The 15,606-nt window shown below is 49.1% G+C and overlaps 1 protein-coding gene across 1 annotated transcript; it reads left to right on the top strand.

Annotated features, from left to right (window-relative positions):
• Positions 1–11,669: 11,669 nt before the first annotated feature.
• LOC308638233 (protein sprouty homolog 2-like) lies at positions 11,670–12,605 on the top strand (the record flags this gene model as incomplete). The annotated part of the gene is made up of 1 exon (XM_081275485.1): positions 11,670–12,605. One exon carries the CDS (start codon positions 11,670–11,672, stop codon positions 12,603–12,605), a length of 936 nt encoding a protein of 311 aa, XP_081131611.1.
• Between the last annotated feature and the right edge of the window lie 3,001 nt (positions 12,606–15,606).

The following is a 15,606-nucleotide window of genomic DNA, read 5'->3' on the forward strand; positions in this document are numbered from 1 at the left end:
CTGGCTCAATGTCTTTTTTAATTTTTAAAGTAAACTTCTTTTACAGTTAGTATATTGATGAGCTAAGAATTGTGCTCAGAAGCCGGACCCCAAACTCCAGGTTGTCAACCAATTCACTCTTCTGCCCACTCAAGCTATATCTGACTATGTCCTTCACCAAGCTCTGCAACCCCAGGGGCTTATCCTACATCGTGGTCCATGCACATAGAAGTTGTGGTGGTCCATCTCTCTAATATAGAAATGAAAAAAAATGTGGAAAATCGCACTGACATGTTCTGATTTCCAGTATATCGGTAAATTCTATGTAAAGGGGTACAGGAGTGGGGCTGGGGGAGACAGCAAGTGATAATAGGACAATGAGCCCAAGGAGGGCACGGGTGGAACTTCTAGAACATGGGGAGACGGAATGTGTGTGGCTCCTCCTCCTCCTCTACCCTGGCACCCAAGCTGAATGCGGTCACTTTAAGGGACGAGAGATGACACCTTTGTAACCTGATGAAGGAGCAGAGTGAGAAAAAAAGACGAGTGGACTCTAGATTTGCGGAGGGAAAGGCAGAAGGACACTCGTTTCTTCAGCGTCCAGCAGGAACCCAGTTTTCGGCTGCTCTTGCCTGTTGAGTCCCTCCGCTCCGCTCGCCTGGGAGGGTGACTGTTCCAGTCCCACACCAGGTCCCCCTTGGGGAACCCTGAGGGGCTGGTCCTGCCAGGGAGGCTCCCCACTCACCACCTGGAGGATCTTCTGTCTCAAAGGTACTCAGCTTCCTCCTGAGTCCCCCCAGACCCAGAATCCCTGGGACAACTCTAACCTGAGGTCCCCTGAGGTCCCCCTGCAGAGCTGGGTCTGAGATCCGCGACTCCAGGCCTCCCGGGAAGGTCTGCATTTGGGCATTTTCCCTTCCGTCTCACTGAGCCTGAACCTAGAACCGGCTTGTGAGGGCATTCACCACGGGGGCTGGCTGCGTGCCTGTCACTCTGCGGCTCAGGACTCAGGAGCCCTGCTTTTCTGGGAGGTGGGGAAAAGGGCCTTCACTGAACTCAGTATTGGACAGAGTGCCTTAGAGACTTGTGAATGTGGGTAATTAAACAAAGAAGGAAGACCGCAGTGGGTTCAGGCAGCAGGCGGTGGCTCTGGTTAGCACCGAGAAAGCGAGGACTCAGGAAAACCAGGCAGATTTGGTTTAGAAAATCCTGGGATCAGAAAATCAGGCCCTTAACTGATCCAGAGGCTTCACGGTGCACTGGCCACGGAGAGCTGGGCCTGGCGTCCTGAGGCAGCCACACGGCAGCTGCTGCAGGAGCCGGGTGGACACAGCAGCACTGGCCACATGGCTGGGTCTGCCTGGCAGAGTGGCACCAAAACAGCACAGGGAATCTTTTACCCAGGGGGATTCCAGTCAGAAAGGCCACAGGGCGGCCAGCTTGCTTCCCACTTTGAGTGGACAGCTCAGGTGGCCAGCTGAAGTGGGCGGGAATCTGAATAGGAAGGTGTAAGCACTCGGGACGGAACCTGGGGAAGGCTGTGTTTGTGGGCAGCGCAGTGGGTGGGGGAGTGGCTCCCTGCCTCATGATCCCAGGGGGACTCCTGAGACCCAGACTCCCAGCAGAGGGGGGCAAGTGCCAGGCCCTAGGGTGTCCTGACCTCGTCTCTCTAGAGCAGTCACCACCCAGCAAGCCCTGAGGCCTGATCAGCCCTAAGCCCACCCACCAGAGGTGCATCCACAGAAGGCTGCAGCCGCCCCACCCTGGGAGTCGCCCGTCCGTCCGTCTGGTCTGTGCAGACAAAATTCCAACAGACAGAGGTCCCATCCCATCCTGCCTCCTGTGGGGGGGTGGGGAGAGTGAGACTCGATTCAACCAGCCTCAGGCTTAGGCCTCTCCAATGGCAGCCTGTGAGCAGCACAAAAGGAGGAGAGCGCGGAACACCCCGTCCTTCACCCGGTCCTGCTCTGGCCCTCAGGACTCAGCCCAGGAAGAAGTGGAAGGGGGTTGGCAAAGGCAGGGACCCTCCATTCCCACTGACTAGTGACCACATCCGTGGAATCGCTTCCTTAGTTTTTCACTAAAAATCTGTTTGCTTTTGTTTTGTTCTGTCTTTTGCTCTTGCTTTTTGTGTGTTTTTGCTGTGCTGATTGGTTTGTGGGTTTATATACTACACATGGTTCCTTTCTTCTCTCACTTTTAGCATTTTTAAGTGTACTTATTCTACCTTGCCTTGTCTTTTGACGGTTAGGATTTTTTTAGTGATTTTGGTTTGGTTTGTACTGTTTTCGTTTCTCTCTCTCTCTCTCTCTCTCTCTCTCTCTCTCTCTCTCTCTCTCTCTCTCGCCACCACAGGCTGCGTCTCTTCCGCATTCTCCTTCTTGATTTTTTGAAATTGTAAACTCTTTCCTGTCTTCCTGTCACGTTGCCTTTTCTCTTAATCAACTGTATATCTACCACCTTTTAGCCCTAATTGGTCTATATAATCCCTGGTCCCACCATTAATGCTGTTCAGTTATTAGTGCTGTGAACGCCTTAGTTGACACCAGATACAGTTCATGGTCACTATTTTTGCTGTGGCAATTGCTGACCTTACCTTACTGTTTTTTGTGACAATCAACACTGTAGATGTCGTAGTAGGAATCGAGTATTTAGTTTAATACCGTATGCTGTTAGTACTGGTGGTTGCTATGGTTTGTTTCTGCCTATTCTGTGAGGTGCTGGGAACCTACAGGGACACTACAAGTTCACAGAGTCAAAACTGCTGCTGAACTAACCTCGACCTAAAGACAGTACACCTTGCTCCACACCCAAATCAGTGACACTCAGTCTTCATCTATATTTTAATACCAAGCATAGAAGACACAAAACCCAACTGAATGACCAGTCCCCAAGTAGAAATGCTACGGGTAGCCCCCAGGTCTCACCTATGGACATCCATTGGTTTAACAAAAACAGATAGAAACCCCCCACAGATAGGTGTGGATACCACACCAATGAAGGGGTCTCCATCGGGATCACATTAGGACACATGGGCAAGGGAAGACTGTTCCCTAAAAAGTCCAACACATTAGAATGGGAGAGAAATCCCTTCCAACAGATGCACAAAGCATGACACAGTAATATAAGAAATATGAAAAACTGAGCTAACACAACACCTCCTAAAGTTCATAATTCACCAAATAACCCCTAAAATGATGATGGCATGTTAGATAAGGAATTCAAAATCATCATTATAAAAATGATTAATGAATTTTAAGCAAACACAGAAAAACAACTGAATGAATTAAGGAAGTCAGTTCAGAATATGAATGAGAAATTCAGTAAGGAGATGGAAATGCTGAAAAGAACCAGCAGAAATCTTGGAAATGAAAATCCCAATAAATCAAATAAAATGTTCAGCTGAAAGTCTAATAGAGCAGACCATGCTGGAGACGGAATCTCAGAGCTGAAGACAAAGTGACCAGCCTCGAACATTCAGACAACATTAAAGAAAAACAAGCAAGTAACCATGACGAGAATATATGAGGGCTCTGGGTCAACACAAAGAGACCAAATTCAAGAATCGCGGGACTGAGGAGGATTGTGAGATGTGTGCTAATGGAAGGGATAAATTCCTCAGGGAAACAGGAACAGAAGAATTGTCCAGCTTTCAGAATGAGATGAACCTCCAGATACAGGTGGCATCCAGAACCCCAACAGACAAGACCAAAAAACAACCTCTCCACAACGCATTGTAACTAAAATGCCTGACCTAAAGAACAGGGATAGGATTTTTAAAGGCTCAAGAGGAAAACACCAGGTCACATTTGGAAGCAAGTCTATCACTTCTGATCTCTCTCTTGGACAAGCCAAGAGGGCTTGAAACAAAGTGTCCCTGGTCCTGAACAGACATCTGTAGAATATTTCATCCAATGTCCACAAAGACTCCATGTCCAGCAAAGGTATTATTCAAAATCAAAGATGAAATGAAAACCATTCAAGATAAGAAGAAACTAAAAGAATGCATGACTACTAAACCAGCACTACAGAACTTACTGAAAGAAATACAGCACACAGAGGAAATTAAAAACCAGCCTCAGGTGCCAGGGTTGTAGCTCAGGAGTAGAGCATTTGCCTGACAGGGTGAGGCACTGGGTTTGATCCTCAGAACCACAATAAATAGATAGATAGATAGATAGATAGATAGATAGATAGATAGATAGATAAAATAAAGGTTTAAAAATCCAATCTCAGAGTTCACAAAAGAATGAACATCATTCTGTTTCAAATAAGAAACAGAACCAAATTAAGCATGATTAACAAATCAAAATGACTGGGATTAATAAACATCTCTATAGTGATGTTGAATGTAAATGCTCTCAACTCTTCAATTAAAAGACACAGGCTGGCAGAATGGATTTGATAAACAAGACCCAACAAAAGACACACCTTACCGAAAATGGAGCCACCCGCTGGAAGTGAGTGGATGGACCTTGGTATGTCACACAATCGGAGCCTCAGAACCAGCAGGGTAGCTGCTCTCACATCTCAAAAAGCAGATTTTACCCAAAAATTAAATCAGAAGAGAGGAAAAGGGGCACTTTCTATTGGTAAAGAGAAGAATCCCACAAGATGATATAACAAAAATAAATATTTATAACCCAAATGTGAGTGCAACTAATTACATAAAAGAGACACGACTCAAACTGAAGCCCCAGATAAACCCAGTACAATGATATTGGCTGATTTCAACAAGTCTCTCCCACAATTACACAGATCTTCCATACATAAACTCAGTGAGGATTCTTTGGACCTGAAAAGTATTATAAATCAAATGGCATTAACAGACATCTACAGAATATCTCATCCAGGTGAATAGTCTTTCTTCTCAGCAACTCATGAAACCTTCTCCAAAATGGATCATATTTTAGGCCACAAACCAACTCTTGGCAAATACAAAAATTTTATATAATTCCTTGTATCCATCTATAATGAAATGAGCCAGGCATGGTGCACACACCTGTAATCCCAGCAGCTCAGGAGGCTGAGACAGGAGGTCATGAGTTCAAAGCCAGCCTCAGCAATGGTGAGGTACTAAGCAACTCAGTGAGACCCTGTGTCTAAATAAAGTACAAATGGAAAGGAAGTCAAGTTATCACTGTTTATAGATGATATGATCCTATACCTAGAAACAGTGAATCTGCTGAGAAAGAAATCAGGAAAACAATTACAATCTCAATAGCCTCCAAAAAAAAAAAAAAAAAACAAAAAAAACAAAAACAAAAAAAAAAAAAAACCACACAACCCTAGGGATGAATCTAACCAAGAAGGTGAAAGAGCTCTTCAGTGAAAACTAGAAGAACACTGAAGAAAGAGATTGAAGGAGACCTCAGAAGACAGAAAGCCCTCCCCTGTTCATGGACAGGCAAAATGAATATTGTTAAAATGTCCTTACACCAAGAGCAGTACCCAGATTCAATGCAGTCCTCCTCAAAATACCAATGACATTCTTCAGAGGACCAGCAAAAACTGCCCTGAAACTCATTTGTAAGAATAAAAGACACAGAATAGCCAAAACAATTTTAGTCTAAAAAAGCAATTCTAGAGGCATCACAACAGCTAACTTCAAAGTATACTACACAGCTACAGTAACAAAAACTGCATGATACTAGCAAAAACAGTCACATTCACCAATGGTACAGAAGACACAAGCATCTAGGGTCATCTGATCCTTGCCAAAGGTGCCAAGTGCCAACAGACCTTGGAGAAAAGACAGCTTTTTAAACAAACGGTGCTGGGAAAACTGGTCGTCCATAGCAGAAGAAGGAAACTCCCATCTCTCACTCTGCACAAAAATCAACTAAAAATTGACCAGAGACCTAGGAATTAGACCAGAAAATATGCAACTCCTTGAAGAAGATGCAGGGTCAACATTCCGGCATATAAGCCCAGACAATGGCTTTCCCAACAGAACACCTAAAGTTCAGGAAATAATGTCAAGAATTAAAAAATGGGACAGCATCAAATTAAAAATCTTCTGCACAGTAAATGAAATAATTAGGAATGCGAAGAGATAATCTACAGAATGGGGAAAAAATCTTTGCTAACTACTCTTTTAACAGAGAACTAAAATCTAGACTATATAAAGAGCTAAAAAAAAAAAACTTTACACCAAAAAATTAAATAACCCAATTAATAAATAGGCAAATGAATTTAGTAGATGCTTCTCAAAAAGAGAAGAAATACAAATGGCCAACAAATAATACATGAAAGAATGTCCAACCTCATTAGCGATTAGGAAAATGCAAATCAAGACTATACTGAGACTTAATATCACACCAGTCAGGATGGCAGTTATCAAGAATACAGATAATGAGGGACTGGGATTGGGACTGGGTGGTAGAGTGCTCACCTAGCATGTGTGAGGCACTGTGTTTGATCCTCAGCACCACATAAAAATAAATAAATAAAGATATTGTGTCCATCTACAGCTAAAAATATTTTTTTAAAAAAGAATACAGATAATGATACATGCTGGAGAGGATGTGGAGGAAAAAAAACACTATTACAGAGTTAGGGGGACTGTAAATCAGTATGACCACTATGGAAATCAGCATGGAGGTTCTTCAAAAGGCTAGTCATGGAACCACCGTATGACCCAACTATACCACTTTTTGGTATTTATCCTAAAGAATCAAAGTCATCGTGCCACATGATACATTCACAGCTATAGTATCAAAAACTTCATGATACTAACATAAAAACAGACACATTCACCAATGGTACAGAAGACACAAACATCTAGGGTCATCTGATCCTTGCCAAAGGTGCCAAAAACCTACATAGTAGAAGAGTGGAACTAGACCATGTTCATAGCAGCACCAATCACAGTAGCCAAAACATGGAACCTGCCTAAATGTCCATCAACAGGTGAACGGGTAAAGAAAATATGGTGTATACACAGTGGAGCTTTATTCAGCTATAAATAAGAACGAAATTATGGCATTTGCAGGAAAATAGAGGGAACTTGAGACCATCATGTTAAGCAAAATAAGTCAAACTCAGAAGGTCCAGGGTGAATGTGTTCTCTCATGTGTGGAAGCCAGAGAGGGAAAAGGAAAGTGGAGTGGGGGTGCACCTCCTAAAACTCGGAGAGCAGAAGAGAAAGGGGTGGGGGGAGGGAGGTGGGGAGGAGGTGGGAAGTGCTGGTATTGGCCAGATCGTGTTGTTACATTGTGTGTATGTGCAAATGTGTAACAGCAAACCCATCCACTGCACAACTCTGAGGCACCAATAAAACAAACATACAAAAAAAAGTCCTTCTGGGAACACACAGCAAGCGTCTGTGGGATTCATGGGCAAGCAAATGAGGGATGGCGCTTCTGTGTTCCTTTTGTATTTCATCTATATCTCCACTCTTGATGTCATTTAAAATATCTAAGCTCATTTTATGAGGGGTTTCACTTCTTGATAGTCATTCTAAAGAAATAATCTCACAAGTGTGCAAAGATCTATGTACAACAATGTTTACAAGGATAATTCATTGTAGTAAGAAAAGGAAAACACAGTAAATAGGCACAAATCAGGGGTATATGGCATGCGCCATGCACACAGCTCAAGGCTCCGAATGGAACACGACCTCAGAATCAGCCAAGACTGGTGGCCGACGTCGGAGCTGCGCGCTCGCAGAGAGGAGCCTCCGAACCTGGCCGTGTGCGCCCTGTGCGCTCGCAAAGCAAAGCGATGCTGCGTTCATGACTACTGACAGGGGCTACCTCTGCCCCAGACCAGTGGGTTTTATTTGAGTTTTGAGCTTTGCAAGGTCTTCCATTGCTCTGAAATGACTGAACAAAATCCATCCAACATTGTGGGTAACCAAGAACACAGCTGCCTCTCTTTGGCACCCAGGAAGCTCCAGGCTTCCTGCTTAGCACCCCTGAACACGGTCCTGTACTCTCCCATGTCCCTGCGCAAGAGTATGTACTTATTCCCCCCGCAAACGGGGGATCGCGAGCGGGCTCCCAGGTTTGCACAGGCACTAAGAGCTAGGACTCCAGGGCGGGCTCAAGTGGCTCCCGAGGTCTACACAGCACCCTCCTCCCCCATGAGGGGAGCTGGAGGTGAGGGCTTACACAGAGGTCTCTACACGAGTTAAAACTCACATAACGGTACACCCCAAAATAGGGTATGTGTATGAATTTAGAAATTAAAAGATGAATTAATTCACCTCGAATGTGAGTGACTGATGAAGCCCTCTGCTGTCCACATTTCCTTGGAAGGAAGGAAAAACAGAAGACTTCTGCTCGACCTTGACTCGCAAACTCAACACGGAGGCCAGATGAGTGGACCTTGGCAGAGGCAGGAGTGAAATCCCAAGGCTCCAGGAAGACGTGAGCGACAGGCGGCACGTTTCCTGGATGTTCCAGAGACTGCAAGCTGGAGAGAGCCCCTCACCTACAGAGCCCAGGTCCACGCTGCCGGCCGGCTCTGAGGGCATCTGAACATGGACACGCAGGAGAGCCAAACTTGGCACGGTCGTCCCTGCTCACCCTGCTCACCGCGCGACCCCGCGTCTGGGACGCAGCCTGCAGCCAGCTCACAGATGCTCCAAGGTGTGTGCCGAGTTAATAAAGGAACCAACCGAAGAAACAAAGGACAAATCTATCCCCAAATAGAGCTAAGGACGGTTTTAGAGTAAGGAAAGACCCAGCCGCCAATCAACATGCGGAGGAATAGGGAGTGAACGGCCTGACCCTCGGGTGCATCAGTCCTCAAATCAGCGCGCAAGAGTGGCGGGCGGCTGCTGCGTGGGGGACGTGCTAAGGGACCAGCCAGGGCTCAGGACAGGACTCCCGGGAGGACACCCGCGGGCCGCCCAGGAGCGCGCTGCTCTCGCTGTCTTTGAAGAGCCAAATCTTGCCACTTCGCGGATGGCCCCACAGGAAGATCCACACCTACCACCCCGCTGGGGTTCCACCCAGAGCAGCACGTTACACACACACGAACAAAAGAGCTAAAAGAGCTAGTATTTACTGAGTGCCACAAGGTCCGTTACCACTAAACCTAGGATTCATACGAAGTCTGTGATTATATATATATATAGTAGTTGTACATGGACAGAATGCCTTTATTTGTTTTGTTTTGTGGTGCTAAGGATCAAACCCAGTACCTCACACGTGCTACGCAAGTGCTCTGCCCCAGCCCCGAAGGCTGTGAGTCTTACATTTTCACATCTCAGAATCCTTTCTACTTTTAAAAACTAATGGATACCCCCAATAGATTCTGTTCAAATGGTTTATATGCATAATATTTCCACCTTATAAATTGGCATGAAGAAAAATTTTTAATTTGTAACTTAAAACCATAACAAACTCTGATGTATAACACCCTTTTATGGATAACAGTTATGATTTACAGACCAAAAAATGAATAGTAAAAGTGGCATTGGTTTACACTTTGCAGATTCCTGAAATTTTTCTCCAGTAGAAGCAATGGATTTGCTTTTCTGTGACTTAATTCAAACCTTCACAACATCACACACAGAGATACTGGAAAGTAAAAACACAAGACCTTAATACTCTTAGGAACCTGTGGATTTGCTGAAAGATCCTGCTTTCCCTACAGGGATCATTGAACTGAATTTTGGAAATGATTGGCCTAGGAAGCATAGATAATACACGTGAAATTCTGAGTGCTGGCCATCTGAATGCAATCTCAGGGCCAGGCACGGTGGTACCGCCTGTAATTCCAGAGGCTCAGGAGGCCAAGGATCACCAGTTCTAGGCCAGCCTCAGTAAGTTAGCAAGGCCCTAAGCAGCTCAGTGAGACCTTCAATATGAAAATAGTAATAGTAGTAGTAGTAGTAATAGTAGTACCAGCCTGGGGAGGTGCCTGGGTGGTAAAATGCCCCTGGGTTCAACCCTTGCTACCAAAAAAGAAAGAAAGAACCTCAGCCGCAGGCACTTCCCCCCTCTGTCTCCGCAGCTGGCTGGGCTGAGGCGGCCCCTCCCCCACTCCTCTCCTCACTCTCTTTCCTGGTGACTCATCTCCAGGGACTCTGAGCGTTGCCTGGCAACCAGACCAGCTCCTGCATCCCCCTTCCAGTGAGGACCTGCTGCACCCACTGTTCACCCCACAGCTGCGGCTGCCTGCAAGGTGCCTGCACACCAGAGTGGGAGCCCAGCCACGCTCCACGCTGGCACGGGGACCGCCAGCTCCTTTGGTTCCAGTTCCTGTCTTTGTTGTCAGTGGCTGCTGTGAAGAAAAGCGAGCAGGCATGAAGGTGAACATGGGAGACCAAAGAGGGGTGGCCTGTTCCTCCTGAGGCCAAGGTTTGAGAAGTGCAGTAGCACCTGTGTGCACACACAGCTGTTGTTCAGTCACCATCATCACTGAACAATGAAATGTTTTCCTTTAAAAAAGAAACAGAAGTCACCAATGCACATTAGCATGGTCTCTGTCCATGGGAAAGGCAAGGTCTGGTATGAGGAGGACCAGCAGCCCTTGTGCAGGGTGAAATGGGGAGGCAATTTGATGCAGCCAGTTGGGGCAGTGCCTGGCAGCACCCCACAAGGCTGAGAGAGTGGAACACGTGACCCAGCGGCTCCATGCACACCCCAAGAACTGGAAACACACAGCAAAGACATGTGTGGAGTCTCCTGTTCCGAGCAGGCAAAGGGGGGACATTGCAGTGTCCATCAAGAATGACCAGAATTTGGCATTGACCCACGGTGGAATGTACTCCCCGGTGGGGAAGCAGGTCTGCCACCTCCCACGACTGGACACACCCTGAGCAGGTGAAATCAAGCACTCGCAGAGGCCGAGGCCGTGTAGTTTTACTGGCCCAAGGCACAGACCCACACACCTGGGGTGGTGGTTTCCCGGGGCCAGGAAGGGGAAATGGGGTGCTGAGGCTGGTGGGTCCAAACTGTGGGCTCTCTAGTGTGAAACGGTTCTGAGGATGGAAGGCGATGGTGATCTCAAATCCACGTGAAAGCAGTTAATGCCAACGAACAGTGCACTTAAAATGGATAAAACATAAAATGATGTCTAACATGCCCTAACTTAAATATTAAAATGCAGAATTTGCAAGACTATGTGTAACAATTAATACCTGAAAACATTCCTTAACATGGTAAATGTATGTTGTGTGTATCTTATCGCAATTAAAACCGAGAGCCGGAGCTGCGCGCCACAGCGCGCGCGCGTAAGAGAGGGGCCGGTGGAGCGCGCAGCGCTCAGGCCCCCGCGCCCTCCCGACCCGGCTCCGCGCCCCCGCGCCGCCTCTGCTCAGACGCACGCGGGGCCGCGCGACTTGGCGATCTGGCTTTAAATTCTCTGTGAGGCCGTTTCTTTTCTCATTGGCTAATCTGACAGGAAAAGGGATTCGCCGTTGGCGCTTCGGCCTCTTGTTCATTGAGAAAAAGAGGAAATACTCCGCGTGCGCTTCTGGAAGGGGCAGCCCCGAACCCCGGGGTGTTCATCGGCGGGGGACTTGGCTCCGAATTTGTCTCTCGATTTTTCTCCGCGATTGCTAGGAAGTTGAACTGAGGCAGAGTTTGGAAAGAAGGGAAAAAGTTTGCGAAGGGACTGGATTTATTTGCACATCGCTGAAAGAAACACCGGGGGAGAGGGGTTGGTGCGAAGCCGTGATCACCGAGTTCAGATGCGCTCTAAGCCTGCTGGAGTGACCACACTTCCAAGACACCATGGAGGCCGGAGCACAGAGTGGCAGCGGGTCTCAGCCTTTGCTGCAGGCGCACTGTGACAGTGGCAGGCAGCGTGGGGAGCCTGGCCCTGGAGAAGCCCTCTCCCAGCAGGTACAGGTTTTGTCTCTGGATCAAATCAGAACCATCGGAAACACCAATGAGTACACCGAGGCACCGACTGCGGTCCCCAGACCCGGACTGCAGCCCGCTCCTCGCCCCTCCACTCAGCACAAGCCGGAGAGGCTCCGCGGTCTGCCGGAGCACAGCCCGCCTCCCAGGCTCCAGCTTTCGCAGGTTCGTGTTTCTACTCGAGCCCCTCTGCCCAGGTCCATCAGCACCGTCAGCTCAGGGTCTCAGAGCATCCTAAGGACAAATATCAGCAGCAGCTCCTCAGAACGGAGGCTGTTAGGACCATCCTTCTCCTCTGGTCCACTTGCTGATGGGATCATCCTGGTGCAACCCAAATCTGAGCTCAAGCCAGGTGAGCGCAAGCCACTGAGCATGGAAGATTTGGGCCTGCACGCCTACAGGTGTGAGGACTGTGGCAAGTGCAAGTGTAAGGAGTGCACCCATCCAAGGCCCCTGCCATCCAACTGGATCTGCAACAAGCGGTGCCTTTGCTCGGCCCAGAATGTGATTGACTATGGGACTTGCGTGTGCTGTGTGAAAGCTGTCTTCTACCACTGTTCTGATGATGATGAGGACGACTGCTCTGACAACCCGTGCTCCTGCAGCCCGTCTCACTATTGTGCGCGTTGGTCGGCCATGGGTCTCATGTCCGTCTTTTTGCCTTGCTTATGGTGTTACCCTCCAGCCATGGGTTGCCTTAAATTATGCCAGGGGTGTTATGATTGGGTTAACAGGCCTGGGTGCCGGTGTGAAAACTCAAACACAGTCTGCTACAAAGTTCCCACTGTTGCCCCTGAGGCACTTTGAAAAACCAACATAGCATTGTTAATCAGGAATATCAGTATTAAGGGTTGTTCTCTTTTTTTTCTTAAACACATATGCAACCAACTAGACAGTTGTGATCTTGACACTGTTCGTAGAGAGTTGGGATAGTCTTTGCTGCTTACAGTGAGATGCTTTTTGTCTGTGTGCTATTTTAACTGATATGCTTGTTAGAACCTCAGCTAATGGAGCTCAAAGTTAAGGGATACAGAACTTGGTGTTCCACATATTGCATAAGCTTAAGCAACAGACACTCCTAGGCAGTTCTTGTTTGTGAATAGTCCTTGCAAAATTTGTAAATTAGCCAATGATCTTCTTGCCATTGTGTTCCCCAGAGATAGTGTGCTATATTTTTGAATATACAATGATATTCGCAACTGTGAAAAACAAGTTGTGCCATACTCCATGGTAATCACAAAATATTATACTAATATGTTGTACATTCGGAAGAATGTGAATCAATCAGTATGTCTTTAGATTGTATTTTGCCTTACAGGAAGACTTTATTGGAAAACTCTGATTTCCCCTTTCGACTTCATGTATATCGTAGTTGTAGTAAAATTAAACATTTATTTTCTAATTTTTCAACATGCTGTTTGGTGTGAAGACTATTTATTTGAAGTTTTATTATTTTATAACAAAGAATATTTTAAGCGACATCTTACAAGTTTTTCCCCTGGGTATTATAGTTTCTGCAAAAGAGGGGCTTGCTGATGCCTATGTTCAATAGAAAATAGAAAATATATTAACGTTTGAAATTAAAAAGAAAACGGAAAGCTGAGGAATGTCAGCGGGGCCTGGTTCCTCTCCCGCTAGGCAACAGCGCCATCTCGCGCCGCGCACCAGGAGCGAGACCGGGTCTCCGCAGCCGCACTGCGGCGGACACTTGTTCGCGGGCCCGGGTTTAGAAACAAGTGTTTGGCCGAGCACCGCGTGGCCGTCGTGGGCCGTAGGGATTTGGGGAGTTCCTCAGCCCCGGCGTGGACAGAGCTTGGCAGGGAGTCCGGGGTGGGTTTCCCCGGCAGCCGAGCGGGGTCCTAGGTGACTGTGGACTGAGGGGAGCGCTGGGCTCCGGCGGGTCCCCAGGCCACAGCGGCACCTCCAGCCCCCTCCTGACTCGGAACCCCCCCCCTCCGGAGCTGTCCTGGGCAGGTCCGGAGAAGGGACTCCAGGAAGGCTGTCCTTCTGCCTGGGGTTTGGGCATGGTCTTGGGCACAGTCCTACAAGGCTGATGGGGACAGGGATGTGACCTGAGCCCCCACTCGATTGTCAGGAAGTCCTCTCCCCAGTTCCACACCACACGCAGGATGCAGAGGTGGGTCTGGTGTCTCTGGCCTCTCACCAAATGGATTCATAACTGCAAGAACCGCTTCCAGGAATCACCGGAGACACGTCGGGGAAAACTGTGCCTCCGACACAATGTGGTGGAGGAGCCTGCCTGGGAGAGGGGTTCCTGGCCGGTCGGGGAGGGCACACGTGGGAAGAGCTCCACTAGGGGCCCCGGTCATTGGTGAGCAGCCCGTGTGAAGTGTTTCATGGGTCCTGGGGCACAGTGGCCTCTCAGGGTGTCTGGCCCCCACCCAGGACAGGAGGGCAGGTGCGTGCGTGATGGTCCAGAGTGTGGGAGGCCAACCGAGGCCGCAGGGGGGGGGGTGATCTCTGACCTACTGGTCTGCACACAGAGGGCACACTCAGAGGACTGGAGTCCCTGCTCAGACGTCCTGCGGGTCAGCAGAATCCCAAGCATCAGAGCTGCGGAAGGCAAAGAGGTCTCCAGGCTTCCTGAGCCCACGCACTCCCTGCTTCTTGACCCACCAAAACCACCTTACCCCCCAGGTGGACGCTCAAGCAGGGACAGTGTTGCCCCAGAGGGTGTCTGGCCATATCTGGGGACATGTTTTGGTGGTCACAGCTGGTGGGAGGGGAGGAGATGGGAAATTCAAGGATGCTGCTCAGCCTCCTATGCTCAGCGGAGGACGGCCTCCTTCATCCTAGGGTGCAGGAACAGCCTCCTCCCTCCTCCACAGCAAAGGCCCAGGAGTTCCACCGGACCAGGAGGTCCCCAGCCAGGGGACCTGTGGTCTAGCACTCCCTCCAAAGCTGCTTGGGGCAGACACTTCCCTCCACTCCCGTCAGCCTCCTCCTCAGATGGAGCGGCTGGCCTCCACCATGACCTCCTGCTCCCAGGGTCTCCTCCTGGGTCCTCCCTGGGGACCCACCCTCCCATCACATCCTTGATGAGTGTGGCTTCTTGGCCACACTTGAAGTCCCTTCCAGATTCTGCTTCCAGGACTCTGCCGCCTGTCTGCCCCACTCAAGCCACCTCCCCACAGCCGCCCCCACGCTATTGCTTCACGATGATTCCAGGGTGCTGCCTGCAGGCTGGCTCCACACTCCCGCTGTCCACCCCACACCGCCAGCTCCCCTCCCCAGTGTCCCTTGATTGCTGTTGCAGTGACAAAACCAGCAGCAGGAGGAAGCTGGCTCTGCAGTCTCCTCAGGGAAGAGGTGCCCTCGCTGTTCCTTGGACAGGCCAACCATAGGGAACCCAGCCCTGTGGCCAGGCCGCGGGGAGGCCACCAGGGAGGACTCCCACGAGGGACTGCTGAGCAGAGCCCTGGAGACAGGAAGCGGACAGCGAAGACAGGGGGGTGCTGGACCAGCAGCACAGGGAGGTCCCCAGGTGGGCTCCTGCAGGGAGACGAGAAGCCCAGGGCTGCCCCCCAGACGCCCAGATTTTCTGCTGGAGAGACGCCCCGCTCTCAGGCTGTCTGTCCTCCCTGCCGCCAGCCTCCTCTCCCTGTTTCACTCTTCTTTCCCTCGTAGCCCTCCTTCACCGGAGCCGGCTTTCCAGGGGCTCCAGGAGACTTGGTGGTTTAATACCAGCACGCTTCAGGGTGGCCCCGCTTGGCGCTGCTGGGGACAAAGGAATGTGGACGTGAAGGTGCTCCGTGCCTTCCGAAGCCGGGGGCTGCAGGGAGTTCTG

This window comes from Spermophilus citellus (assembly GCF_964194105.1).
Source record: "Spermophilus citellus genome assembly, chromosome: 18".
Taxonomy (NCBI): domain Eukaryota; kingdom Metazoa; phylum Chordata; class Mammalia; order Rodentia; family Sciuridae; genus Spermophilus; species Spermophilus citellus.